Source organism: Cnephaeus nilssonii (assembly GCF_951640355.1).
Source record: "Cnephaeus nilssonii genome assembly, chromosome: 8".
Taxonomy (NCBI): domain Eukaryota; kingdom Metazoa; phylum Chordata; class Mammalia; order Chiroptera; family Vespertilionidae; genus Cnephaeus; species Cnephaeus nilssonii.
The window spans coordinates 26,948,375-26,975,832 of NC_137079.1; the positions used below are offsets into that span (position 1 = coordinate 26,948,375).

Below are 27,458 nucleotides of genomic sequence, written 5' to 3' on the forward strand. Positions count from 1 at the left end.
TTACTTTTTACAGATTAGGAAACTCAGACGCATAAGTATTACATGACTTACCCAAGATTTTGGGCTTGTGAGAGGCTAGGCAAGGACAAAAACCCCTGTCTCTTCCACATTCAAACTTAATACTCTTCTATTAAACTGTGCTGTTGGACCAAAAAGATAAGTTTTCAGGATCAACTCCCTGATATAGCACACCTCATTCTTCAGCATAGTCTCATAGCTCTGCGCCCAGTGATCATACATACTTGTATTTGGACCTCTAAGACTTTTACATTATATTTTTACTTTTCAAAAATTGTACATTAACGTAGTTCTCATCATCATTTTATCATTTAGCATTTTACGGTGTTCGCGGGGAAGGGCCTTGACGTGGCAACACCGCTTCTTAACTAACGCTTCCCCTCTCACACCTTACTAATAACTTCCTAACCTCCCTATTCTGTTGTCTTCACTCCCAGTAGGCTGTCATTGCGTTTTCCTTCCCCATTATCAGTGCCACTGCTGCTTCTCTTCCATGTTCACAGTCTTTTATTTTGAGGGTTGTTTTAGTCATTCTAGTTATGCCATTTTCTGCCGTAGCCTTGGAATTCTGTGTTTGGCACCTTGGAACAGAATATCTAAAAGCACTCCCTTGCATTTCAGTACTCATTGGGTGTTCCTCATTAACAAAACAAAAAATTAAACTTGGACGAAAGGCTTGGTTTTGTTTGTTTTTTACTGGATAGTGCTTTAAGTTACAATATATTCCTATTGTTGGCCTAAGCACAATGCCTGTGATTTAAGTGTGTTGTGTATATTTGTGTTTAACCACACATTTGATTGGGTATAAAGTGTAGTTAGGGCAGTACTTCCTTAAAAACATGTTTTTGATTAAAATCTTTGGCATTCAGAAACAGAATGTCAGAATGTCGTACTTTAATAGTACAATAGTACTATCAAAATACTCTTTTCTTTTTAACAAGTTACCTGTCAAGCAAAGGATTACAGTCTGGTATTCCAAAGACATGCATCTCTTGGCAAAAGGGACAGAGCAATTTAACAATTTCACAGTAAGACTCCTTCAGGTAACACTTTGGAGTGCTGAGACAAGTTTTTGTGTTTGTTTTTATATGTGTGGCAGGATGACGCTAAAATTTCCTAATTATTTTGCCCTTCTAAATGTTTCTTATCCTATATAATAAAAGGCTAATATGCAAATCAGCCGAACGACCAATCACTATGACGCGCACTGACCACCAGGGGCCAGATGCTCAACACAGGAGCTGCCCCCTGGTGGTCAGTGTGCTCCCACAGCGGGAGCGCCGCTCAGCCAGAAGCCCTGAGCCAGGCTCACGGCTGGGCGGTGATGAGAGCCTCTCCCACCTCCGCAGCAGCACTAAGGATGTCCGACTGCCGGCTTAGGCCCACTCCCCACAGGGAATGGACCTAAGCCGTCAGTCAGACATCCCCTGAGCACTCCTGGACTGTGAGAGGGCGCAGGCCAGGCTGAAGGACCGCCCCCCCCCAAGTGCATGAATTTTGTGCCCTGGGCCTCTAGTTAAAACATATTTACCATTTTTATTGAAATCTAGCTGGCCTATTAAATTTTTTTATGTTTAATGTCACTTTTGTCATCCATTGTTGGATTTGAAAATAATAAAAACTACTTCCAGTGCTTTTTAAGAAGGCAAGCCATTGTTTTCCCCCAATTTTGTCACTGCTGAGCTAAGAGATCCTTCTCTTTTTCAGCAATAGTAAGGGGAAGATTGACGAAGTTGATCCTTGAGCTTGTTAGAGATGTGAATCATTATTTTAAAAGCTCAGGGTTATTAAATATTTGTTTACCTGTGATATCAGTTTCTATGTTAAATTCATCTTAATTCTTTCTCCTAAGCAGCTTTCAGGTCCATTAAGATTTTTCTTTCCTATAGTAGAAAATATTAATGTTGGAATTATACACAATTCAGTGCTTCTATGTCACATAAGAATAAAGCACAGACTTTAAAGTGTTTTTTTTTTTAACATATAACAAAGAATAATGTGAAAGTAAGATAATTTTTAGATTTTAAAAACAGTAATATGTAGTTTTTTCTACCCCGGCTTTAGGGTTTACCATTTCATTGCTTTACATTCCTAGTACCCTGCATTCCTGTGACTATTAGCTGTAGCCTCAACTTTATAAGGAATGGCTGGGGATGGGTTTGGGTGACATATTAAGGAAAGATAAGTACTGTGATTTGCAGCCTTTACATATGGCACATATGTGCAGTCATATGAGGAATGCCTAGGCAGAATCGAAGCACTGGCAACTCCTTATAAGAATTCGTGGTTAGCCTTTGCTCCCTTGACTCTCTTTAACTTGAACAGTGACATTCCAGATTGTTCTTGTTTTCAGAGTACATCCAGGCCATTATGATGATGGAAGAATCTGTTCAACATGTTGTCATGACAGCCATTCAAGAGGTACGTTGCAGCTTTGTGCTTACAGCTTGTGAGAAAATAAAGGAGCAAACATGAGTTTAAATAATAGAAGTAGAAATTTAAAAAGAGAGATTCTCATTTAAAAAATTTTTTTCTTTACACTTAAGATAGAACTTATCTCATTTTTATTAAAGGAAGTCATACTCATTTAAATCTCACAGTGTAACTTGCTCAAGTTCACACAGGAAGTAGAGGCATAGTTAGAACTCAGATCTAAGCATTCAGAATCCAGAGCTCATACCCATGACCACTCTGCTGTAATGCCTCAAGATTGTTTATTTCAGAATTATTTCTTAGTACTAAAAATTAAAAGCAGAAAAAACTAACTGCCCAGCATTAGGGGAATGGATAAATAAATTATGGTACAATGATATATTGGCATATTCTGTAGACATTAAATTTTTGAAAAATACATAGTGACATAGGGGGAAAGCTTATAATATTTAGGGAAACAGAGCACAATGAACAGCATAACACCATTTCTGTTAAAAATTAAAATTAAGATGAATGAGAACAAATTTGCAAAAATGTTAATCATTGCCAAGTGGTGGAATGTTCTATACTCTTTCTTACATTTTCCAATTTTTCTATAATGGGCATTATATCTATAATCAGTAATATTTTAAAAATTAAAATCTGTGACCAATTTTTTTTTTAATTTTATGACTCTATCCCAAGGGATTATTTAAAAATTCAGACCAAGATTGGACATAACAGTCACTGAATTTCCCCCACATTTCTGTTATTTTATATTAATTATTTTATAGGGGGAAAAAGGTCTATCCATTGGTGAGCAAGTAATTAAAATATGATACTTCCATTCCATGGAATATTATGTAGCTGATAAAAACTTGTAAAAAAACAACACACAAAATAGGAGGTATCTTATGACAAAAGGAAAACATTTAAACTGTCAAGTGAACAAAGCAACATATAAAATTTGTATGTATAATGAGATTTTAAGAATAGATTACATGTTTACTATGTGCATAATCCTTTTATTCATTTAGCACATACTTGTTGAGTACCTAATATGTACGAGGAGGTGTGGTAGGCAGTATGGATACAACTATGAAAAAGTTAGACATGGTCTCTTGACTCAAAAAGTGTAAGTCTCATGGGAGAAATGGCTAAACAAGCAATTCAGATACATTCAAGGCATTCAAAACGAAAAGTGCCATGATGGGGAAAAATATAGGAGTACCTCAAGGGAGTATCTAACTCCGGTTGGGGACATTAGGGAAGGCTTTTCCAAGAAAGTGGCATCTAGACCAAGCACAGAAGAATGAAATAAGGTAAGGAAAGGGAAAAAACTGTGCTTAAGTCCAGGAGACAAGATAAAGCAAGTCCCGAATGGCATGCTGGAAGTATTAAAAGAATGCCTGTAGCAAACTTGGTAAGGTACAAATAAGAAGTGAAACGAGACAAGATCATTAGGATATTGAGCAGTTTTGTTAAAAGAGTCAGAATTTTGGAAAACAATAGATTTTAAGGAGAAAAGACATTGAAGAAGTCTGTATCTGAGAAAATCGGTGCAATGAGAAGAATGGATTGGAGAAAAACAAGTTAGAAAAAGGTAGAGCAGTTAAGAGACATTAGCTAAATAATTATATAGTGAAGAGTGATGGGAGGTGAACTGGGTATAGCAGTAAGGGTAGAGGGAAGTGGACAGAGTTGAAGATTATCAGAGCTTGCATCAATTGGCTTGCTGACTGATTGGATTTAGGAGGACAGTAGGTAGCTGGATAAAATTATAGGATTGAAGAAGAGCTTTTGTAAGATGGCAGACTTTTTATTTAAGGCACATTCTATTTATATGTGTTTAATTTTTATTGTGGTAAAATACATATAACATAGAATTTGCCATTACTGACATTTAGTACATTTCATAATGTTATGGAAAAATTACCACTGTTTAGTTCCAGAACTTTTTCATCACCACAGAAGGAAGCCCTGTACCCATTAAATAGGCAGTCCTCATTTCCTCTTCCCTGCAGCCCCAGCAACCAGTAATCTGTTTTCTGTCACTGAATTTCCCTATTCTGGATATTTCATTTAAATGGAGTCATTGGATGTGTGCCCTTTTGTGCCCAGCTTGTTTCATTTAACATAATATTTTCAAGGTTGTGTGGTAGCATGTATCAATATTTTTATGGCTGACTAATATTCCATTGTCTGGGTATACCACATTTTGTCTTATCCATTCATTCATTTGATGGACATTTGAGTTTTTCCCACCTTTTGGATATTGTGATGTTGTTTTTTAAAATGCGTTTTTATTGCTTTTAGAGAGAGAAAGGCAGAGGGAGAGAGAAACATCAATCACCTGCCTCTTGCACACCCCCTACTGGGGATCGGCCCGCAACCCGGGCATGTGCCCTGACCTGGAATCCAACCAGTGACCTCGTGGTGTGTGGGATGATGTTCAATTAACTAAGCCACACCTGCTGGGCTGCCCACATTTATTCTTTAAAAATATTTAGCGCTGCCTTTTTTTTTTTTTAATAGTATGTCACTTTCCTGTATTTCTTCACATTTATTATATGCCTTTTTTATTATTATTGATTTCGGGGATGAAGGGGGGGAAAGAGAGAGAGAGAGAGAGAGAGAGAGAGAGAGAGAGAGAGAAAGAGAGAGAGAAATATCAATGATGAGAGAGAATCATTGATCGGCTGCCTCCTGCACGCCCCCTACCGGAGATCGAGCCCACAACCCGGGCCTGTGCCCTTGACCAGAATCGAACCCAGAACCTATCAGTCCACAGGCCGACACTCTATCCACTGAGCCAAATCAGCCAGGGCTAGTGTTGCCATTTTTTACTGAAAAGCCCATGTTTTTAAATATTTAGCCACATTTTTAACTTAAAAACTTGTCTTTTTAGTGATAAGAATAAAACTTGGTTCTTGTGACTGGGCCTTCAGAGAAAATGAGTATCAGAATTTAGACCTATAATTTTAAATGAAGGCATTATCTTGGAATGAAAACAAAGTTCCAGACTGAAAAGTTGTAATGTGTAAGAAAATACTCCTTTTACATTTGCGTTTTCATTTTAATTTTTATAATTCTATAGTGGCTGGGTGTTCATGTTTGTTGTGTAAGTATATTATATAGAATGTCTTTTTTGCCTCATAGTTATAATCATTTAAATCTTAATTTCAGCTAATGAGTAAAGAATCTCCCGTCTCTGCTGGAAATGATGCCTATGTTGACCTTGATCGCCAGGTATCTAATTTTGCATTGTTTTTATGCATGCAAAGATTGAAAAGGATGATTCAGTTGAAATTGCTTTTGTAATATATATCGGTATAATTCTTTGCATTATTATACCAAAAATTTAAGAACTTAAGGATATTACACATTTGTAATTAAATTTGTAACTTGTAAATAAAGTATTATTGCATAACCCACTTTAAAATAAATGAACTTCTTTCATTTTTTGTAATTTGTGTTTTCTAGTCCTGATTTTTCTTTTTCTATTAGTGATATGTTTCTGTATACTACATTTAACACAATAGATACTTCTCTGGGAAAGTGTATGCATTTTCCATTGGTATACATAATCTTATGATTTATCCTATATAATAAAAGCGTAATATGCTAAGTGTCCAACCAATCGATCAACTGTTCTGTTGACCAGTCGCTATGACAGCACTGACCACCAGGGGGGCAGACGCTCCGACCTGTAGGTTAGCTTGCTGCTGGGGTCTGGTCGATCGGGACTGGGCAAGATGGTCCCGATTGCCGATTGCTGGCTAGGCTGAGGGACCCCACCTGTGCACGAATTCATGCACCGGGCCTCTAGTTTATGATAAAAAGATACTTTACATTTTATTTCATATTATTCTTCAATTGAAGATGTCTCCTCTAACCTTCATACATAAATGTACTAAAAAACAATGCACTAAGAACCTTAGTCCTACATTTTTAAAGGAACTGCAGTGTGTTTTAATGGTTTTAATGGAAGAGTTAATTTGTAATTTTAGTTATTGCATTTTAATAAAATGCAATTAGTTACATTGTCGCTTTCTGTGTTCCTGCTATTCTGGGACATCTGTCCCAAAGCTTGAAGAGAAACCTTTGTGGTCTTTGTCTTCTTTCATTTCTTCTCCATAGTTTCTAAATGTTTGGCAGGAAAATCTTAGGGCATGCTATAAATTTTTTTTTTTATTGATTTTTTTACAGAGAGTAAAGGAGAGGGATAGAGAGTTAGAAACATTGATGAGAGAGAAACATCGATCAGCTGCCTTCTACACACCCCCTACTGGGGATGTGCCCACAACCAAGGTACATGCCTTTGACCAGAATCGAACCTGGGACCCTTCAGTTCGCAGGCCGCCGCTCTATCCACTGAGCCAAACCAGTTAGGGCGGGGCATACTATAATTTTAACCCAAGTTGTAATTGGTCCTTCCTTTACTTTGTGGTATGTTTGATTCTAAAGTTGTTACTCTGAATGAATTTTTTTGTATTTATATTACACAGAGGTTTGGTCACATGAAATGAGAAGCTAATGTAATTTTACTTTGATAAATTTTTTCTTTTTAATAATTAAGTGACTAATTAGTTATAATTGACTAGAGGCCCAGTGCATGATTTAATCATGCACCTGGTGCACCAGCTGGCTGTCTGTCCGCTGGTGCCCCAGGCCTTCCGAAAGCCTCCGGCGCGGCGGAGGCTTTCGAAAGGCCTTGTGCCGGCGCAGACAGACAGACAGCTCCCCCGCTTTGGCTTTTGATCGCGGGGGAGCTGGCTGGCTGTCTGTCCGCCGGTGCACCAGGCCTTCCGAAAGCCTCCGGCGCAGCCATGACACAGACGCTGAGCTCGCGGCGCCACTGGCGCCGCGAGCTCAGCGCCCTGCTGGCCCAATCAGCTACCCCGGCCACCCTGAGTCCCGCCCCCTGCGCCTCCGACTGGCCCAATCGTGGGCGTAGCGGAGTGATGGTAATTTACATATTACCATTTTATTATGTAGGATTAATTGTTCATACTTTGCTAACTTAGAGTTTATATAAATAATGGGGCACAACTCAGGAATATTTGGTTTGTGTTGAGGATCAGAATAATAAAAGTTTTTTATTTTAAAACTGATAAACAAATTAACCTAAAGTTTTAATATGACTAAAAAACTTGTATTCAAATACACTAGCTATATATTTTAACAATTGAAACCCTTGACTTCTAGCACATACATATTTTACTAGGGTAAAAATTCTGTTATTTAAGTCAACATTACTAAGAACCAGGTAGCCCAGATAGAAAATGTGTAGGAAAACTTGATATGCAGAAAGAACCAAATTCAAAGTACAGAAAAGACAGATTTAGGACTAAAAGGTATTCAAAGTTAGAAGTGCCTTCTTTTGCCCTAGCCGGTTTGTCTCAGTGGATAGAGCGTCGGCCTGCAGACTGAAGGTTCCCAGGTTTGATTCTGGCCAAGGGCACATGCCTGGGTTGTGGGCTCGATCCCCAGTAGGGGGCTTGCAAGAGGCAGCCAATCAGTGATTCTCTCTCATCATTGATGTTTCTATCTCTCTCTCCTTCTCCCTTCCTCTCTAAAATCAATAAAAATATATTTAAAAAAAGAAAAAGTGCCTTCTTTTGATTCTTACATAGAGGGTTCTTGATTTCTCCCTGTCCCTCATAAAGAAAAGGAGGATAATGTTTAATTCCTTATTATACAAATGTAATTATTAATTGTTGCCACTTCATATTGAAATGCTTATTGTATCTCTTTGTTTCCAACCAGTTGAAGAAAACTACAGAGGAACTAAATGAAGCTTTGTCAGCCAAGGAAGAAATTGCTCAAAGATGCCATGAGTTGGATATGCAGGTAAGAGTTCTGTGCTGTGTACCACCTGTTTGAAATGTACCACTGTAAATACCACAAAACGTACTGTGTCCTGCCATAAGTACAGTTTGTCTACAATGCAAACCTAAAGAAAAATAAAGGAAAACACATTTCTGGTTAAAGATAGACTGAGCAAATACATTAATTTCCTTTCCTGAATATTTAACCATCGGCTTGGTTATAAGTAGCATGACACACTACCAGTTTTCACCAGTCTCTGAAAGCCAGAAGGCAGTTGGAAACGTCCTGAATGGCTAAAAGGAATAAAGAATATAGTGGCCAAGAAGGGAAGGGCAGTCTACTGAAGCAGAACCCCAGGGACAGCACAGGTACAAGGGAAGGCTGAGTGAGGCTGCAACTAGAGGTTTTATGTAGAAGAGTTAAGTCCCATCAACCCTGTCACTCAATGCATATAGAATGACCTATAGCCAGCTTCCCAGTCAGAGCCATCTTCTCCAAAGAATTTAAACAGAAGTATAGGGAGGTTAGATTGAGTATTAGTATTGCAGAGTGAGGTCCTTTTCATTTTTTTTTTTTCTGGGTTCTCTAATTTATATAAAGGTCATTTTCTTATAGCTAAAGCCCTAAAGTGAAGCCTGTGGTCCCATATAGCTTCCAGTTACCCTTGCTGTTGACTAATTCTAAATGTGAGGGAAACCTGCTTAACAGAAGATAAAAGGATCAAGATAAACCGGAAACTGGCCATAGAGGAAGTGGTGAAGGTTGAAAAAATTTTTCCCTTTTAATCTAATACTGCCAGTAAAATTAGTGATACTTTGTCTGTAAAATTAGGACAAGATGCTATTTTAAAAAAGGGAAACGTAGAGATCAAGAAACACTTAAGTAAACCTAAAATAGAATTGACAAAATAAAAATTCAGTAGAATAATTAAAAGATAAAGTTGAAGAAATCTCTCACAAATAAAGAAAATAAGAAATAAAGTTATTTTTCTGGGATTACCTCAAAATGAGGGAGGTGGGGAGAGTGTGACAAGGTATAGATTAAACATAATGGACCATGTTTTGATATTTGTTAAAACTGGATAATGGTTACAAAGGGGTAATAACATTTACACTAGAAGCATTTTACTTTGAAAAGCATAAGAGTTGATTATTGCTTTGATACATATAGGAAGTAGTATAATCAAAGCACACAGGTTATATAGTAAATAATATTTAGTAATAATATAAATGTTATTAATCAGATTTTAGAACTTATACATAAATGTTAAGAGTTATAATAAAAGTAGAGTTAATTAATTTTATAAGCAGAATATAAATATTATCTTTGAATAATAAAAAATTAAAGTTATACATTGGGATTGGCAAACTACAACTTGCCATCTGTTTTTATAAATAAAGTTTTATTGTAGCACAGCTACACATTCATTGATGTATTGTCGTAGCCGCTTTCATGCTACAATGACAGAGTTGAGTACTTGCCACAGAGACTTATGTCTCTCAAAGCCTAAAATAGTCACTATTTGATTTTTTACAAAAATGTTTACCAATAAACATTTACTGTAACTGCAATTTTTTCCTTGACTCTACCTCCCTGCATGCACTGGCCCAGAGAAATGTATGAACAGGAGTTGCAGTATAGAAAGAAAAGTAATTTAATACTGAATTAGCCAATATGGAGAATTATGCTCTAAAAATCTGACGCCCCAATGGCGTGTGGATTATAGATTATATGTATAGGACAAAATCACAAGACACCGTGGCTTAGAGATTTCAGGGTCATGCTGGGAATGGATTGGTCAGAGGCGAGGTAAGGCTAATAAATTATTTCTTCAGGTTTTGAGGACAGTGCTGAAGTCTTTTCCAGATCCTTGTTTGGTCTCATGGGAAAGTGGCCAGGCGGTCATTCCACATTAATGCTCAGGAGCTGAAACATAACTTATATAAAGATATTATCTTCATCCTGCCAGAGATCCAGACTATGACCATTAGTCAGGTCCAGCTCCTGTCTGCTGCTGCCTCAGGGTTTGCTGTTATTAGGGGAAAGGCTAGGTCTCTGAGGGGTATATATGGAAAGAGGGTTATGATTTTGAGAGCTAGGATTTAAAACTAAATGTAATCAAAATCATAGGGACCCTTGGTTTCACTGGTATAAACAGATTTCAAAGTGAATGGCAAGGTTGCAGAGAAGTTATGAGAAAAAAAAAAAGGGTAGCCCCTAATGGGGGGATAAGGATACATATGTAATACCTTAATCAATAAAGGAATTTAAAAAAAAAAAAGGGTAGCCCTGTAACATGAACATGACCTCTAATATAAATTTATTGGCTTTTCAACATTTATAATTGTTTTGTAGAGAAGTGTTATTATGAAAGTAAAGGTATAGATGATAGAAATTGAGAATGAAAATAGTGCAAGAGCGATGAGGGAAGGGGGAGGCCACTAATGTTCTTGTCTTTCCAAGAAGGGAGTCAAGAACCACTTCTGTGGGGCAACAGTCATTCCATGGCTGGCTCCTTCTTGTCATTCAATCTCAGCTCAAACCACCTGGTTTATTTGTCATAAAATATTTACTGGGCACTTAGATGTGTCAAGTACTAAATTAGGCCTCCTTGAGAAGTCCTTCTGTGGTCAGCCAATGTAAAGTAATCATCCAGACGCTCATATTATTCTTACTTTAACGCTCTGCATAGCACTTGTCACTCTCATTTTTGCATGTACTTATTAGTTTACTTAATATGTTTTTGTTTATATATTTAATGTGATTTGTTTTGAATATAAAACTATTCAGTGGAATAAGAGCTTTCTCTGCTTTAATCATCACGATATGCCTTGCACCAATAAAATTGCAACAGTGTCTAGTATGTAGTAGGCACACAATGAATATCTGAGTGAGTGAATGAATGGTGAGTAATTGAGGGAAATGAGTCAGTGAGTAGTTGTTTAAAATTGCAGAAGTGACCAGTGAAGGAGAATAGTGATATAACGATCTTTGTGCAAAGGAGAGGTGGCAGAAGTTGCTGTGATTTAACTTTTCAGAGGAAGAGTCACGAGATAATGTCTAAGGTTGATAAATCAAGAAATAGTGTTTTAAAACATATTATTAAGAGATGTAAAGTAACTACTGAAAGCAATAGAATTTAAAATAGTGAAAACTAGTTGTCTCTTGCCCAGCTGACATGGCTCGGTGGTAGAATATTGACCCATGAACCAGGAGGTCACCAGTTTGGATTCTGGTCAAAGCACATGCCTAATAGCAGGCTTGATCCCCAGTGAGGGGGGTGCCAATCGATGATTTTCTCTCATCATTGATGTTCTCTCTCCCTTTCTCTCTCTGAAATCAATAAAAATTATTTTAAAAATTTCTTTAAAAACTAGTTGTCTCTTAGAAGTGGAAATTGTCAATAGGAAACTAGCTTTTCATTATAAGTGCCTTTGCCTTGTTTGATATTTTGCTTAAATCAAGTTTCTGTATTATTTTTAATTAGTCTCCTTTTTCTGTGTTTGTGAAAAAGATTTCTGCCAAATATATTGAGTTAAAATATTTTAGAAACCTTTGCAAGTCTTATAAGTCTAGCATTATAGTTTTAGCCTTTATAAACTGACCACATACCAGGTTATAAAGGAGTTCTTTTTTTTAAAAAATATATTTTTATTGATTTCAGAGAGGAAGGGAGAGGGAGAGAGAGATAGGAACATCAATGATGAGAGAGGATCATTGATTGGCTGCCTCCTACATGCTCCCTACTGAAAATCAAGCCCACAACCCAGGCATATGCCCTTCCTGGGAATCGAACTTTGACCACCTGGTTTATAGGAGGTCGATGCTCAACCACTGAGCCACACCAGTCAGGCTATAAAGCAGTTCTTAACAAAATTTAAAAAAATCTGTGTCTTTAGATCATGCCCTGTGATAAAGATGCAATTAAAGTCAGAAATTAGTAGCAAAGAAATTAATTTTTAAAATTTAAAATGTTAAGCCGTAAACATTTATTTAAGAAAGAAGAATGAAAGAGCAGAAATGAATGAAATAGACCAATGGCATAGAATAGAGCCATAACTGTTCTGAGAAAAGACTTACGCAACCCTGGCAGTGTGGCTCATTTGGTTGGAGCATCATCCCGAATACCAAAAGGTGGTGGTTTGATTCCTGGTCACTGTACATAATCCAGGTTGTGGGTTCAATCTCTAACTGGGGCACATGTGGGAGGCAACCAATCAATCTTTCTCACTCACATGGATGTTTCTCTCTCTCTCTCTCTCTCTCTCTCTCTCTCTCGTTTCATTTCCCTCTCTCCCCCTTCCTCTCTCTAAAATCAATAAAAAAATAATTTTAAAAAAGACTCATTTATGGAAAGCTGATAAATTATAGAGCTGGCATTTCAGATTCATTCATTCATTCACTAGACTTTTACTGAGCGCCTACTATGTACCATCCACTGCTCAAGTTACTGTAGATACAATGAAGGTGGGGGAGTATAGAAAAATAGGTACAATGTTCCTACCCCCAAGGTGTTTATATTCTAGTAAGGAAGACAGACAATAAATAAAGAATGTAGTTTTAAGTGATAAGTATTCTAGAGAAAAATAAAGCAGAGAAGGTAGAATAGGGGATCCAGGATAGGAAGAGTTAGTAGTTTTAAATTGAGTAGTCAATACAGGTGCACCACAGAAGGTGACATGGTAGTAAAATCCTAAAGAGGTTATGAGAGCAAACCTCCCAGATTTTGGGGGAAGAGCATTACAGGCTGAGCACAGGCCTGAGGTGGGAGCATGGTGGTACATTCAGGAACAGCAGGATAGTGAGGGTGGCAGGAGTGGAAGGGAATGTAGAAATCAGTCTGGAGAGGTCTTATAAGCTTTTGGAAAGACTTTGACTTTGAGTAAATGGGAAGTCATTGGAGGATTTTGCATGAAGTAGTCCTGTGATCTGTTTGTTTTAATGGAGTGTGTTTGTTTTGCTGTGTGGAGAATAGATTATAGGGAAAATAGGGCCAAATCAAGGAGACTAATTGAGTGGTCATTGCAGTAATCTAGGCAAAAATTTATGTTGGCTTAGGTCATCAGAATTTAGGGCTAGTGGTCCAAATGTGTTTGAAGGTAAAGCCAATGATATTTGTTGAAAGATTGGATGTGGTGGAAAGATGTTAAGGCTTATGACTAAGCAATTGGAAGGATAGAGTTACCATTTACTGAGATGGGAAAGGCTGTGGAAGGACTGGGCGGGGGGTAATTAAGAGATCAGCTTGGACAATTTAAATTAGAGATGCCTATTAGACATCCAAGTGGACATGATATCCAGGTCAGGGTTCTAGGCTAGAAATAGAAATGTGTGAGTTGTCAGTGAACGGATGGTGTTTACAGACATGAAACTGGAAGCCATCACTGTGTTTAGAAAAGAAAAGTGGTGGGGTACTCTAATAGCAGGGCAAATAAGACAAAGAAGAAAGAGAAGGTAGACCAGTGAGTTGGTACAGAAACCAGGAGCAAGGTGTCCTGAAAGCCAAGTGAAGAAAATACTTCAACGAGGAGGATGTGATCGGTTGTGTCGTGTTCTTGGTAGAGCGCTGTGACCTGGAAGTCAGCGGGTGAGCAGTTCGGATGGAAAGGTAGGGGTGGTATCCAACCAGAATGAGTTCAGAAGGCAATGGGGGATGGAGAGGGAGAATTAGAAATGGCAGGCAACTTTTGTTTTTATAGCTTTATTGAGAAATAATCCTAATATATAAAAACCCAGGGTCCATAATGACCAACCGAAGGCTCGACTGAATACTGTAAGTCAGTCCTGCAGTCAGTGCTGGGTTGCCATGGCGACCCAGCACTGACTGCCACTGGTGCGGGCACGGCGACCCAGCACTGACTGCCAAGGGGGCGGCAGATCAGGCCTGGAGAGAGGCAGGGTGTGATCCACAGCCTCTGTGGCAGCTGTTGCTCAGCTGTTGTCTCTCTCTTTCTCTCTGGGCTTCGCCAGCTGCCGCACATCTGTTTTTCTCTGGGCCTCCACAGGGGCTGCTGATCAGCCCCGCCTCTCTGATCAGGCCCGGAGATGCTGACTGGCATAGAAACCAACCAATCAGAGCCAAATTGGCCGGCAGGGGAGGGCAGTTGGGGGCGAGATCAGGTCGGCAGGGGAGAGCAGTTGGGGGCAAGATTAGGTCGGCAGGGGAGGGCAGTTGGGGCGATCAGGCAGGCAGAGGCAGTTGGGGGTGAGATTAGGCCGGCAGGGGAGGGCAGTTGGGGGCAAGATCAGGCCGTCAGCGGAAGGCAGTTGGGGGCGAGATCAGGCCAGCAGGGGAGGGCAGTTAGGGGTGATCAGGCAGGCAGGCAGAGGGGTTAGGGGCAATCAGGCAGGCAGGCAGAGGCAGTTAGGGGCGATAAGGCAAGCAGGCAGGTGAGCGGTTAGGAGCCAGCAGTCCCAGATTGCGAGAGGGATGTCCGACTGCAGGCCCACAGGGATTGGGCCTAAACCAGCAGTCGGACATCCCCCAATGGGTCCCTGATTGGAGAGGGTGCAGGCTGGGCTGAGGGACATTCCCCACCCTCCCCACCCCGTGCATGAATTTCATGCACCAGGCCACTAGTCTATCTATATAAAAGCCTAAGCGACCATTACCACCAAACGACCAGCCAGTAGCTATGACACGCACTGACCACCAGGGGGCAGACGCTCATCACAGGAGCTGCCCCCTGGTGATCAGTGCACTCTCACAGCCAACCTCCCGTGGTCGCTCCCCCCGGCCTGCCAGCTCCCATCGGCCCTGATTGGGACTGGGCCAGATGGCTCTGATAGCCGGCCAGGCTGAGGGACCCCACCCGTGCACAAATTCTTGCACCGGGCCTCTTGACATATAATAAACTACTCACATTTAAAATGTACACGTTTGATAGATGTTAACATATGTATGAACATGTAAAATCACCACAATCAATATAATGAACCCATCACCCTCCAAGTTTCTCATGACTCTCTGTAATCCCCTTCCAGTCCCAAACTGCTTTCTGTCCCTATAAATTAGCTTGTACCTTCTAGAATTTTATATAGAAGGAATCATACAGAGCGTACTGTTGTGTTTTTTTGTTTGTTTGTTTGTTTGTTTGTTTTTGGTCATACTTCTTGCATTATTTTGAGATTTACTCATGTTGTTAATATCAATAGTTAATTTTTTATTATTAAAATAGTATTCAGTTGTATGAATATACCACAATTTACTCATGCATTCACTTGCTGATGGACATTTGTGCTGTTTCCAGTTTTTCTTTATTACACTTGAAGATGCTATAAACATTTTTTTTATAAATCTTCGTGTGGACACGTGGTTCTGTTTCTCTAAAGTAAATACCTAGGGGTAGAACGGCTGGGTCATGTGGTAGTTGCATGTTTAATTTTTTAGGAAAATGCAAAACTGTTTTATATGCTCACCAGAAGTGTATGAGGCTTCCATTTGTGCACTCTGGTACAGCCAGTCTTTTTAATTTTAGCCATTGTAGTCAGAGTGTATTGGTGTAACATTGTGGTTTTAATTTGCATTTCCTAATGACTAATCATGAATATATTTTTGTGTGCTTAATTGCCATCTATATATCCTTGCTTAACTGACTTTTCAAGATATAAAATAATGAATTCTTGCTTACTCTTAATGTATTACTCGTGTAATATTCCAAAAGTAATGTTGAATGTTTTAAGTGAAGGTTGATTGTACTTTTTATTTATTTTATTATTTTTTATTGCACTTTTTAAAAAACAGGTTTTAATTTATCATGGTAATTCACAGGTGATTATGCCAATGCCAGTGTCATTGGAAGAAATAATCACTGTCTTCCTTTCTCCTAACAGGTTGCAGCATTGCAAGAGGAGAAAAGCAGCCTGTTGGCAGAGAACCAGGTATTAATGGAAAGACTTAATCAGTCTGATTCTATAGAAGATCCTAACAGTCCAGCAGGAAGGAGGCATCTGCAGCTCCAAACTCAATTAGAACAACTCCAAGAAGAAACATTCAGGTAAAAGACCACTCACTAAAGTCTGATTTTTAAAAATTGGGTAACTATGTCTTAAAGTTAAGAATATAGTATTAGGACTTCTGGGTAGCTGCAGACCAAGGATGCTGTGTAATAAATAACTTTCCAAAAATCTTCCCACATGACCTGAAATAGCTTTACATCTAGGAACAATTCTATCAAAGCTACACCTTCAGTATTACTTGAAGACAGAATGCTCCAACTGAAATAGAACTCTGAGTGAAAGGAAGAAAACAAACACCAGCCCCATCCCACACACCTGTCCTACCCCCATTCTGCCAAGCAAGAAAGGCAGACTGAGGAAAACATTAGAGGAACACAGAAGAGCACTAGTGAAGGGGCCTATGGGTGAGTTGGAATAATCACCCAAAAGATTAAATTCACTCAAAATCTGAAATCATTTTTAAAACAAAAATGGAGATTAGACCACAAACTTCAGGGAACAAATTTCAAAGTAAGTGCATCTTCTTCTGTTTTTATATATATAGATAGAGAGGTAGATTTTTAGAGAGGGAGGAAGGGAGAGAAAGAAACATTGATGTGAGAGCGGAACATCAATTTGTTGCCTCCTGCACGCCCCCCACCAGGGATTGAGTCTGCATCCCTGACATGTGCCCAGACCAGGAATCGAACCAGCAACCTTTTGGTGCACTGGACAGTGCTCAACAAACTGAGCCACACTGGCCAGGGCACCAGGGCAATGCATCTTCTTAATGGGCCTGATGCCATAAAAAGATACTTGAACTGAATTTAAAGAGATTGGTACTCTTTTGAGTACTCAGTTTAAAGAGACACAATACAAATGCCAAGTACATGATTGCTAGAGACAGATTTACTTAAAGGACAAACTGATTTAAAGGGACAGTCTTCTAAACACACCTGGGAGAGGAAAAGATCGAAAGGAATAAGGAAGGGACCGATAACACTTGGATAGTGAAAGAGGAAAGAAGAAAAGGAAAAACTTGGTGTCCTGCAACACAGAACAGAACCGCAAAATTGAAGGGCTGAGCAGTATGATAAAAATACTATAATTTAGCCCTAGCCGATTTGGCTCAGTGTATAGAGCCTCAGCCTGCAGACTGAAGGGTCCCAGGTTCGATTCTGGCCAAGGGCACATGCCTGGGTTGCGGGCTCCATCTCCAGTGTGGGACGTGCAGGAGGCAGCCAATCAATGATTCTTTCTCATCATTGATGTTTCTCTCTCTCTCTCCCTTCCTCTCTAAAATCAATAAAAATATATTTTTTAAAATACTATAATTTATTATAAATATGTTATGACCTGTTTCTTACCTAGAGGTAGATTTCCAGTGTTAAAATAGTAAGAGAAATTAAATATCAATTATATTTTTACTTTATCAACTAACTTGGTATGATAACCTATCCTTTATTATTTCTCAATGAAATGTTTCTGGATTTTTATTTTCTTTTTGCCTTAACAGGAGAAAATTAAAAACTTTAGTCTTCTCAGAAACTATAGAAACAATCCATCCCCTATGTTTACATCAGCAGTTCAAAGTGTGGTCTGAGGGCACCTGCAGGTTCACTGAGACCCTCTTGGAATCTTAGAGCTCTCTCTTTTCCAGCTACACATCTGTGGAAAGCTACATTTCCTCAATATACTTCAGCCTGAAAACCGAAACAACAGATGAATGAAGAAACAGCTGTGATAAACCAGCTCTTTCATTAAACCAGATTATTTCATTCACAAAAATGCAAAACATTGCCACTTTTATCACTGTATTTTTTGTTTTGGGAAATATAGTTATTTTAAATAAACTATCTTGCCTGTATTAGTATAATGGGTTGATTATATATCGATAGATAAAACCTATGTAAACAAAAGTTCTTTTGAATCTCAGAAATTTTAACTCTATGAAGGGATTCTGAGACCAAAAACTTTGAGAATCCTTCATTTGCATCTTGACTTTCTAAGAATTGGTGGATAGTAAAATCTAAATATGATTTTTACCTTTTTGTTTCTAAATTGTGGCTAGTTTTTTAAAAATTATAGTTGATATACAATATTATATTAGTTTCAGGTGTACAACATAGCGACTCAACATTTATATCCCTTACAAAGTGATCATCACAGTAAGTCTAGTAACCATGTGTTACTGTATGTAATAATTATAATATTACTGACTATTACCTATACTGTACCTTACATCCCTTCGCCTTATTTTATAACTGGAAATTGGTCATTCTTAATCCTCTTCCCCTTTCAGTCCATTCCCCCACCTCCTCCCCTCTGGCAACCATTAGTTTGTTTTCTTTATGAGTTTGTTTCTACTTTGTTCTGTTCCTTTGTTTGCTTCTTTTTAAAGATTTCATAAATAGGTGAAATCAAATAGTACTTGTCTTCTCTCTCCAACGTAATTCAGTTAACATAATACTTTAGGTCCATTTATGTCCCAAACGACAAGATTTCATTACCTTTTATGGCTAAGTACTATTCCGTTGTGTGTATATATACACACCACATCTTCTTTATCTATTCATCTTTCAAAAGATACTTCAGTGGCTTCCCTACTTGGTTGTTGTAAACAATGCTGCAGCGAACATAGGGGTGCATATATAATTTCAAATTATTGTTTTTGTTTTCTTTGGATAAATACCTAGGAGTGGAATTGCTGAGTAATATGGTAATTCTATTTTTAATTTTTTGAGGAACCTCCACACGTTTTCATAGTTTATGATCCCATCAGCAGTGCTTGACGATTCCTTTTTCTCCACACTTGTTCTATGTTTTTGGTATTTTTTTAAAAATATATTTTATTGATTTTTTTACAGAGAGGAAGGGAGAGGGATAGAAAGTTAGAAACATCGATGAGAGAGAAACATCAATCAGCTGCCTCCTGCACACTCCCACTGGGGATGTGCCCACAACCAAGACACATGCCCTTGACCAGAATCGAACCTGGGACCCTTCAGTCCGCAGGCTGACGCTCTATCCACTGAGCCAAACCGGTTTCGGCTATGGTATTTTTTTGACAACAGCCATTCTGACAATGTGAGGTGATATCTCATTGTGGTTTTGATTTGCATTTCCCTGATAATTAATTAGTGATGTTGAGCATATTTTCATGTATCTGTTGGCCATCTGTGTATCTTTAGAGAAGTGTCTATTCAGGCTCTCTGCCCATCTTTTAATTGGATTGTTATTTTTTTCTTATGTTGGGTTAAAATTATTTAATTGTATATTTTGGTTATTAACCCCTTAACAACTATATAATTTACAAATATCTTCTTTTTTTTAATGTATTTTATTGATTTTTTACAGAGAGGAAGGGAGAGGGATAGAGAATTAGAAACATCGATGAGAGAGAAACATTGATCAGCTGCCTCTTGCACACCCCCTACTGGGGATGTGCCTGCAACCAAGATACATGCCCCTGACTGGAATCGAACCTGGGACCCTTCAGTCCGCAGGCCGATGCTCCAACCACTGAGCCAAACTGGCCAGGGCTACAGATATCTTTTTCCATTCGCTAGGTTACCTTTTCATCTTGTGGATAGTTTCCTTCACTGTGTAAAAACTTTTTCGTTTATCTACTCTCATTTGTTTATTTTTGCTTTTGTTACCTTGGCCAAGGAAACATATCCAAAAAATATTGCTAAGACCAATGTCAAAGAGTCTACTGCATGTTTTCTTCTAGGAGTTTTATGGTTTTAGATCTTACAGTTAAGTCTTTCATCCATTTTTAGATTATTTTTTATATAGTGTGAGAAAGTGGTCTAGTTTCATTTTTTGCATGTAACTGTTTTCCCAAAAAAATTTATTAAAGAAAATGTCTTCTCCCCATTGTATATTCTTGCCTTCTTTGTCATAGATTAATTGACCATATAAGTGTGGATTTATTTCTGGATTTTCTATTCTGTTCCATTGATTAATGTGACTATTTTTTTTAAAAATATATTTTATTGACTTTTTTACAGAGAGGAAGGGAGAGGGAGAGAGAGTCAGAAACATTGATGAGAGAGAAACATCGATCAGCTGCCTCCTGCACACCCCCTACTGGGGATGTGCCCGCAACCAAGGTACATGCCCTTGACCGGAATCGAACCTGGGACCCTTCAGCCCGTAGGTTGACGCTCTAGCCACTGAGCCAAACTGGCTAGGGCAATTAATGTGACTATTTTTTGTGCAATTACCATACTGTTTTGGTTAATATAACTTTGTAGGATAGTTTGAAATCAGGGAGTGTGGTACCTCCAATTTTTTTCTCTCTCAACATTTCTTTGACTATTCAGAGTCTTTTGTGATTCCATATAAATTTTAGGGTTGTTTGTTTCAGTTCTGAGAAAAATGACATTAGTATTTTTATAGGGATTGCATTGAATCTGTAGATTGCTCTTGGTAGTATGGACATTTTCACAATAATAATTCTTCTGATCCATGAGCACTGTTTATCCTTCCATTTATTTGTGTCTTTAATTTCTTTGATCAGTTTTCATCTTGTAGTTTTCACAGTACAGGTTTTTTACAACCTTGGTTAAATTGATTCCTAGGTATTTTTTGATGCAATTGTAAATGTGATTGTTTTATTTTGTTTTGTTTTCTCTTTCAGATAGTTTGTTATTGGTGCATAGAAATGCAACAGATTTCTGAATATTAACTTTGTATCCTGCAACTTGACTGAATTCATTTATTAGTTCTAATAGTTTTTGGTTATGGTTTTCTATATATAGTATGTCATCTGCAAATAGTGCCAATTTTACTTCTTCCTTTCCAATTTGTATAGCTTTATTTATCTTTTTTGTCTGCTTGCTGTGGCTAGGACTCCAATACCCCATTAAATAAGAGTGGTGAGAGTGGGCATCTTTGTCTTGTTCCTGGTCTTAGAGAAGAAGCTTTTTGCTTTTCATTGTTGAGTGTGATGTTAGCTATGGGTTTGTCATATATGACCTTTAGTATGTTGAGGTATGTTCTTTTTCTACCCACTTTATTGAGTTTTTATTATAATTGGATGTTGAATTTCATCAAATGCTTTTACTGCATCTATCAATAATCTGATTTTTATCCTTCATTGTGTTTATGTGGTATACCACCTGGGTTGGTTTGTGGATATTGAACCATACTTGCATCCCTGCAATAAATCCCACTTGGCCATGCTATATGATCTTTTTTATGTATTGTTGAATTCGTTTTGCTAATATTTTAGTTGAAGATTTTTGCATCTGTGTTCTTTAGGGATATTAGCCTGTAATTTTGTGTGTTTCTGTGTGTGTGTGTGTGTGTGTGTGTGTGTGTGTGTGTGTGTAGTGTCTTTGTCTCATTTTTGTATCAGTGTAGTGCTAGCCTTGTAGAATTAGTTAAGGAGCTTTTCCTCTTTTTCAATCAATTTTTTTTGAATAGTTAAGAAGGATAAGTATTGATTCTTCTTTGAATGCTTGGTAGAATTCACCTGTGAGGTTGTCTGACCCTGGTCTTCTGTTTGTTGGGAGTTTTGATTACTGATTCAATTTCATTTCTAGTATAATTGCTCTGTTTGGGTTTTCTGTTTCTGATTTAGTCTTAGAAGATTATATGGGTCTAGAAATTTATCCATTTCTTCTATGTTGTCAAATTTGTTGGAATATAATTGTTCATAGTATCCTCTTATAATTCTTTGTATTCCTGTGGTATTGGTTGTCACTTCTCTTTCATTTATATGATTTTATTTATTTGGGCCCTCTCTTTCTTAATAAGTCTGGCTAAAGGTTTATCAATTTTGTTTATCTTTTCAAAGAACCAACTCTTAGTATCATTGATCAAAGAAGATGCTTTGTATGGTTTCAGTCTTGTCAAATAGTTTTGGTTCTAATAGTTTTTGCTGAGAGTAGTTTTGTGGCCTAATATGTGGTCTATCTTGGAAAATGGTCCATGTGCACCCGAGGGGGGGAAAAAGTGTATTTTGCTGTTTATTAAGTCTTTCTGGTTCAAGGTGTCATTTAAGGCCACTGTTTCCTTGTTGATTTTTTGTCTGGCTGACCTACCTACTGATGCGCTACGTTAAAGTCCGCTATTATGATTGTAGTACTACCAATTTCTCCCTTTATGTCCATTAATAATTGCTTTAGATATTTAGACACTCCTACATTGGTTGCATTGTTATTTAGAAGTTATATCCTCTTGGATTGGTCCCTTTATCATTATGCAATGCTTTTTGTCTATTGTTACAGTCTTTGTTTTATAGTCTACTTTATTTGATACAAGTATTGCTATGCTAGCTTTCTTTTTGTTTCCATTTACATGGAATATCTTTTCCATCCCTTCATTTGCAGTCTCTGTGTGTCTTTCAATCTGAAGTGAGTCTCTTATTGGCAAAATATCCACCGATCTTGTTTTTGTTTTATCTCTTAGCCACTTTGTCTTTTGATTGAAGCATTTAGTACATTTACATTTAAAGTAATTATGAATGTATATACTTATTGTCATTTTATTATTTTCTGATTTCTTTGTAGTTCTCTATTCCTTTCTTGTTCTCCTCCTCTTGTACATTGATGACTTTCGTTAGTGATTTATTTGGGTTTCTTTTTCTTCATTATTTTTGTGTGTGTGTGTGTATCTATTATAGGGTTTTGGTTTGTGGTTACCCTAAGATTCATATACAATATATAAGCTATGTTTATAGTAGTCTATTTTAAGTTGATGCTTCCTTAGGTTCAAACACATTCCAAAAGCATTACATTTTTTACTCACATCCCCACAATTATGTTTCGTTTTATTTTTGTTAATCCTCACTCCAGGGCATTTTCTCCATTGATTTTGTAGAGAGAGTGGAAAGCAGGGAGGGAGAGAAACATTGATGTGAGGCACCGATTGGTTGCCTCCCGCACACACCCCAACAGGGGCTGGGGGTCAAACCCACAACCCAGGTACATGCCCTTGACCGGGAATCAAACCCGCAATCCTTTAGTGCATGGGCTGGCACTCTAACCAGTGAACTATACCAGCCAGTGCCCCACATTTATGTTTTGACATAATATTTTACATCTTGTACATGTTTGAGTTCCTTAGTTTATTATTGTATTTACACATGCTCTTACTACTGTTGTCCTTTAACCTTTTTACTAGCTTAATAATTGGATTGATTTACTATATTTATTAAATGTTTGCCTTTATTAGTAAAAATTATTTTTCCCTATGTTTTCTTACTTTTAGTTTTGGCCTTTTCCTCTTAAAGTCCCTTTAACATTCCTTTCAATGCTGGTCTAGTGGTGATGAATTCCTTTAGCTTTTGCTTGTCTGGGAAACTCTTTAATCTCTTCAATTCTGAATGATAACTTTGCTGAGTGTATTCTTGCCTATAGGCTTTTTCTCTTCTGTCACATTGAATACATTGTGCCATTCCTTTCTGGTCTGCAAAGCTTCTGTTAAAAAATCAGCTCATAGCCCTAGCTGGTTTGGCTCGGTGGGTAGAGCGTCGGCCTGTGGACTGAGGGGTCCCAGGTTCTATTCTGGTCAAGGGCACATGCCCGGGTTGCGGGCTTGGTCCCCAGTGCGGGGGGTGCGGGGAGCAGCCAGTCAGTGATTCTCTCTCATCATTGATGTTTCTATCTCTCTCCCTCTCCCTTCCTCTCTGAAATCAATAAAAACATATTTTAAAAAAAAAATCAGCTCATAGTCTCTTGGGGAATCTCTTGTATATAACTAGCTTCTTTTCTCCCACTGCTTTTAGGATTCTCTTTTAACTTGAACTTTCAGCATTTTTATTATGATATGCCTTGGTATGGGCTTCTGTGGGTTCATCTTGTTTGGGGCTCTCTGTGCTTCCTGGACTTGGATGTCTGTTTACTTAACCACGTCGGTGAAGTTTTCAGACATTATGTCTTGAAATAGGTTTTTTGTCCCTTTCTCTTCTCCTTCTGAGAACCTATGATTTGGATGTTGGTATGCTTGATGTTGGCCCTTAAACTACCTTCCTTCCTTTTTTCTTTTTTGCTGTTCTAATTGGGTGATTTCCATGACTGTGTTTTTCATCTCCCTGACTTGTTCTTCTACATCAGCTAATCTGATGTCAATTCCTTATAGTGTATTTTTTATTGCAGTTTTTGTATTGAGTTCTGATTGTTCTTTTTATATTTCCTATCTTTTTGTTGAAGTTCTTACTGAGCTTGTCTATTCTTCTCCCAAGTTCATTGACACCCTTATAACCAGTGTTTTGAACTCTTTATCTTATTGGTTGCTTGTCTCCAGTTCATTTAGTTCTTTTTATGGGGTTTATCCTGTTCTTTCATTTGGAACATATTTTTGTGTCTCCTCATTCTGGCTGTCTCTCTGTGTTTGTTTCTGTGGATTAGGCAAAACAGCATCCCCTCCTGGTATTGAAGCAGTGGCCTTGAATAGGAGCTTCCTTTTTGTAAATTCTGTATGCTGGGTGCCTTTGGTAAGCCAGCTGGAGTTAGAGCGGGCTGCTGAGAATTAACCATGGCTGCCATAGTGGCTAGCAGTGGCTGGAGGTGGAGCCAGCTAAGATTGAAGTCGTGGGTAGTCCTGGGGTAAAGCTGCACTGGGGCCACCTTGTCCAGGCTGAATGGAGCTACAGTTGAGGCAGGCATCGACCACAGGAAGTTCTGAGGGCCAGCCACACTGGGGCTTCCTTGGCCGGTCAGTTGGAGCTGTAGTTGGAGAGGGCTGAGGCCAAGAGGAGTCCTGGGGGCAAGCCAAGGAGCTGGTGTGGGCCCAGGGCCTGGTGCACCCTTGGACAGCCTCGGCAAACTGGCTAGAATACGGGACCATGCTCCCACCGTGCGATTAAAGTGGAAGGGGAGCACAACAGCTGGCGTTCTCCGTATTTCCAACAGCGGAAGAGAGTTTCCACAGCTTCCCTTCTGTTGGCTAATGCTCTATGGTTGATAAATTGATTTTCTTCTGTTATAATCTAGGTGCCCTTTAAACCACTCTTTTTTTGCTATGCCCCAGGGCAGGAGAGTCGATGATCCCTCCCTCCTGCAGGTGGTGCATTGGGAATGGGGTTCCCACACACCATATCTGAGTTTCTCTACCCATTTCTGTGTTCTCTCTCTTCCTCTTTCTCTTGCTGTGCAGAAGCTGTTCACTTGCCCTCCGTTCTTCAGGGGGAATTGCTCTGTAGTTGTAAATTCAATGGGTTTATGGGAGGGGGTGTGTTCAGTGTCTTTCTGTGCCGCCATCTTGGACAGAAATCTCAAATTGTGGCCAGGTTTTAAAGTATGGTTTTGGGAAAGTGGTATTTGGAATTGCCTTACATTTTCATTTTAAAGGAAACAGTTTCAGAATACATACTACAATATTATGTTTTCAAGTATTTTAATAATTTAAATGTTTTATCAATACAGTATATCTTAGTATTTTTTGTTATTCTTTATAGTCCAATATAATAGGATGAATATTAATTTATTTGACTTTTGTCTAGACATTTAAAAAATGTTGGCTTTGCCATTTATAAGCTGTGTAAACTTGGGCATACCTGTCTACTATAAGATGGTCTAATAGTATTATCTACCTTCTAGAATTTTAAAGGAATATTAAATGAGTTAATATATGTAAAGTACTGAGAATATTGCCTGGCACATAGATGCTATGTAAGATTTAGCTGTTATTTTCTAGAGAAAGAAATAAGAGAAAGAAGTGAAATGAAAATATTGGAAAGCCAAACCAAGGTTTTATGTTTGTCTACTTAGAACAGATAAGAGAATCAACTGATAAGTTCTTAAAACCAATAGACATTTAACAGGGAGAAGTAACTGTAAAAAGTTTGCATTGATCATAAGCTTTTCTAGCAATCACTAGTTGATATCATTAGGAAAAACTTCTATATAATAAGTACTTAAAATTTTTTTTAAAGTACAATAGTCCCCTCTTATCCACAGTTTCACTTTCTGCAGTTTCAGTTACCCACGGTCAGCAGCAGTCTAAAAACGTTAAATGGAAAATTCCAGAAATCAGTAATTAATCACTTTTAAATTACACACTATTCTGAGTAGTAGGATGCTACCTGGGACATGAATCATACCTTTGTTCAGTGTATCCACCCTGTGTACTAGTACACTACCCACCCATTACTCACTTAGTAGGCATCTCAGTTATCAGATCAGCTGTCGCAATATTGCAGTGCTTGTGTTCAGGTAACCCTTATTTTACTTAATAATGGCCCCAAAATGCAACAGTAGTGATGCTGGCAATTGGGATATGCCAAAGAAAAGCTGAAAGTGTTTTCTTTAAGTGAAAAGGTATGTATGCATAGGAAATAACATAGTCTGTGTAGGTTTTGGCACTAGTCACAGTTTCAGGGTCTTGGAATGTATCCACCATGGATAAGTGGGGACTACTGTAATATTAGGGACTCATAAGACAAAAACTTGTAAATTATACATTAATACTATTTTAATATATGGAGAGAGATAACACATTTTACATGTTTTTCATGGACTTTTGTAAAAATGTCATTTTCTGTTAAATTGTTAACATAATTTGAACTTGATTCCAATTTGAATTTTATGTAGAAGTGTTAATGAGCAAGAGATTACCAGAACATTTGGGAATGAAGTTTAATGAGGGAGTACTTCCCATATTCAATGTTGAAATACGTTATAAACCTATACTATGTAAAATAGCTTGGTACTGGCGCAGCAAGTTACAGACAAACCAATAACACAAATGAAGATCCAGAAACCCATGTGTATGTAAAAAGTCTATAACACGATAAAGGTGGTATTTTTCTAATCAATAGAGAAAGGTTAAGTTATTTGTTAAATGGTTTGGGGACAGTTGTTAAATATTGTGGAAGGAAAAGTTAGATTCTTATATTACATCATATTCCAAAATGAATTCCAGGGAAATTGAGAATTTTAATGTTAAAAATGAAACTGTATAAATACTAACAGACTATATAGGATTAAAATGACAAAAACCTTTCTAATCATATACTAAAAGTAGAAATTATATAGTATAAGATTTATCAATTGAATTACATAAAAACCAACTAAGAATTTCAGTACATTAAATACATAAAGATTATTAAAAGTAAATATTATCAGTGATAAATATTTGTGACATTAGAGACAAAGAATCTTATAAATCTAAATGAAGGATTTATATTAAGTAAAACAAATTAAGAAGTAAAAACAGTATTATCCACATTTTGGGAGATAAAAAGACCTGAGTAGAAATCAGACTGGATGATGTACTCTAAAAGTGTTAATAGTAGTTGTCTATTT

The 27,458-nt window shown here is 37.8% G+C and overlaps 1 protein-coding gene across 2 annotated transcripts in view; it reads left to right on the plus strand.

Annotated features, from left to right (window-relative positions):
• HOOK3 (hook microtubule tethering protein 3) overlaps positions 1–27,458 on the plus strand; it is a 94,664-nt gene that overhangs the window by 16,998 nt on the left and 50,208 nt on the right. For both annotated transcript variants that reach the window (XM_079779427.1, XM_079779428.1), the window contains exons 6-9: positions 2,372–2,439; positions 5,617–5,679; positions 8,200–8,283; positions 16,096–16,259. In XM_079779427.1, coding sequence (XP_079635553.1) covers positions 2,372–2,439; positions 5,617–5,679; positions 8,200–8,283; positions 16,096–16,259 — 379 coding nt within the window. The remainder of the gene's footprint in view (positions 1–2,371; positions 2,440–5,616; positions 5,680–8,199; positions 8,284–16,095; positions 16,260–27,458) is intronic.